The following is a 2,933-nucleotide window of genomic DNA, read 5'->3' on the forward strand; positions in this document are numbered from 1 at the left end:
GTCCTCATCTCGAAAAACACATTGAAACAATAGAAAATGTTCAACGTCGACCAACGAAGCAGGTACCTGGCCCAAAAGACTTATCCCATAGAAAAACTAAAAATACCAACACTAGCATATGTATAGAAGATCACGTGGCGACGTGATAAAGGTTTACAAAATATTGTCCGGGATATACGACTATGAAGTATCCGACATATTTTATATCACGGAAAGTTCATTACACTCGGACACAACTTTAAAATTTACAAATCGCATTCAAGATTAAATATCCGAAAATTTTCGTTTACACAGAGAACTGTCGATTTTTGTAATAAACATCCGTCAAATGTTGTGAAGCACAGTTGAACAATTTGAATAAGAATTAGATGAACACTGGCAAAACCAAGCGCAGAAATACAGTTTCAAGAAAAAAATCGAAATCGAAATATTTAATTGTTTTTTTATTTCAGAGCTGACTGTCAAAGGATTGTAAAATTCTAATTTTATCAGAATAACTCTATGTATCTATGTATAAAACTATGCAACAAAGAAATGTGGATATAATGATACTTTCGTTTTTGCATGATTTATTCCGGAATGTTTAGTATTTCTGTTTCAAAATTTAGTTATCTAAGTCATATGAATGTTTGATAACAGCAAGTGGATCAGTTGAAAAGAATCAATAATAACGAACACCTTGAAGATCCTGATCAGGAAACTAGGCACGCAACTTTACATGTTTCGATGATATGTCAGTCAAAATCATTGGCAATTATCCACTGTTAATCGAAACAGGAATGTATGTGCGCATTTTAATCAATGACGTCGACATATTGCGCCTTTATCGCTGTAGTCGTTTAAATAGACACAACAGATTTATTGATTCAAGTTAACAGGTTAGGCTCCAGACTACAATGGAGAAGGCCGGAGTCACATGTGTATAACATATAACTACACTGTACACATGTGTTACCTGTACAAGGCGCTTACGTTCGGGAGCTCGGCTGAGACATTTAAATGAGGAAAACTTAATGTGCTGAAGAAATACCTCCAAAACGAACATGGTGCATGCGTGCTAGAATACAGACGTGTTGTATATTAATGTCATCTTAATTGTGACCTCTGTTAATTTTTTAAATGTGTTTAAAGACTTAAGTATTTTTACAATACAATAATTGGAGAGACGAAAAATTCAAGTGTAAGGAAGAGATTCATCATTTATACAGAATATAAATAACTGTTCCATTATATTCTGCCATGGAGAAACCGACTGAAAGTGTCAAAATTCTTGTGGATTTAATAAAATCTACAAATGAAGCGTCTTTGTTGAAAGCTGGAATTGTCAAGTTTTCAAAAGCTGCCATAGAATGGTATGTTGATCAGGAAGACATCGACATCTTACATCACGCTATTATAGCCAACAACATCGAGGCTGTGGGGTTGTTTTTCCATAAAGGATATTTCAAGCTTCCTCATGAATCTCCTTCGGTGCCATATATTCACTTGTGCGCAAGACTAGGACACAAGACAATTCTTGCCATGTTGATTCAAGAGCGAGGTCAAGATAACATTCCTATGGAATTCGAGTATTACGGCCCAACAGGATTATGTGGAGATTCGCCGAAAGCCATGAGGATATCCATGATGGGTGGTAAAGAAAAGTTGTCTCCCCTGGACATAGCTGGGGAGTATGGACATATAGGGTGCGTGTATACTATCCTTAACCATTTTTACGGAGGAAAGGTTAGGCACAAAACCAAGAGTACCAAAGAGGCTTATGTGAACCTCGCCTGTGAACTTGATTCGCCGCCAGCTCTCAGGTTACTGCTATCACACAAACCGACAGAGGAGGACATAAAAAACGCAGTAGGTGTTGCACTGAAGATGGCTAGGCCAGAATGTTTGGACGTTTTACTGAGTCTAAAACCCGACATTAGTTCACTATTTGGTGGCATGAATTTGTATCATGTTCTCTTCTCCTACAGTATGTCCTTCAAAAAATCCTGGTACGAATCACTGCTTACCGTTACCACTCTCCTTATCAAACATTCACATGACTTGTCGAAGTGTCTTCCTTACAGGACATACCCATTGTATAGCTTATTAGCACACTCGTCTTGTCATGACTTGGACAACTCGTCCCCATATCTACTAGCATGCCTTCTGGTCATGCTGAATGCTGGTGCTGACCCAAATTTTGACGAACTGGAATTCGAAAAAGAGCTTACAAAGAGAAAATTCACTGCAACTGCAGCGTTTGGACGATCTGCGTTTTCTTCCTCAATGCATTGCTTGTTTGACACTATTGGGAAATATTCGGAAGAGGTGCAGATAGAACAAAAACTTTGTCTCAGAAGTCACCTAGGGAAATGTACAGAAGCTTTACTGAAACACGGAGCAGATCTTAACTACGTAGGGAGGATGGAAGACCAGTGTGATACGTATGGAAACAGCCTACATTGCTTTTGTAGAATTGCTCCGAAAATTGGTCTTGGCGGAAAAATGTTAAAACTACTTTTGCGGCATGGCGCGAACCCTGATGCAAAGGTATACGGATACTACCCAATAAATGTGTTTTTCGAGCAACTTTTAGCATATGCTACAAACTCGGACAGTTCCCACGTCGTTGACGTAGAACACAGTGTGTTTATTATGGACTCGATGGCACAGTCAGCATTGCGAGATTCATTTGAAATCTTCAACGATATGGCGGCGAGTTTTGAGCAGCCCTCATCGAAGCACGCGCGAATTTTAGCGCTTATTAAGACCGAGTACGAGAAACGTGTTTCGGACGTCTGGACACTTCGTAGGTGCTGTGTGTTTACTGTGTGGGTCAGTTGTGGCCGGAGAATTGACCAGGCAGCGCAGCTTCCCTTACCAAAACGGTTGCGCGACAGTATCACAGATTCTCTGGAATATATAGTTTGAAAAGATCTTGTTAATATCAGTAT

General features: G+C 39.2%; 1 protein-coding gene across 1 annotated transcript; it reads left to right on the forward strand.

Moving 5' to 3' along the window:
- The first annotated feature begins 694 nt into the window (after positions 1 to 694).
- Positions 695 to 2,924, forward strand: LOC110444402. The gene has a single exon (XM_021488781.1). The coding sequence runs from the start codon at positions 1,240 to 1,242 to the stop codon at positions 2,908 to 2,910; it is 1,671 nt and encodes a 556-aa protein (XP_021344456.1). The 5' UTR covers positions 695 to 1,239; the 3' UTR covers positions 2,911 to 2,924.
- Positions 2,925 to 2,933: the final 9 nt, after the last annotated feature.

Source organism: Mizuhopecten yessoensis, unplaced genomic scaffold (genome assembly GCF_002113885.1).
Source record: "Mizuhopecten yessoensis strain PY_sf001 unplaced genomic scaffold, ASM211388v2 hete_36115806, whole genome shotgun sequence".
Taxonomy (NCBI): Eukaryota; Metazoa; Mollusca; class Bivalvia; order Pectinida; family Pectinidae; genus Mizuhopecten; species Mizuhopecten yessoensis.

What these genes read in the sequence shown, in the direction of transcription:
- LOC110444402 (XM_021488781.1), top strand. Translation starts at nt 1,240, where the DNA reads ATGGAGAAACCGACTGAAAGTGTCAAAATTCTTGTGGATTTAATAAAA.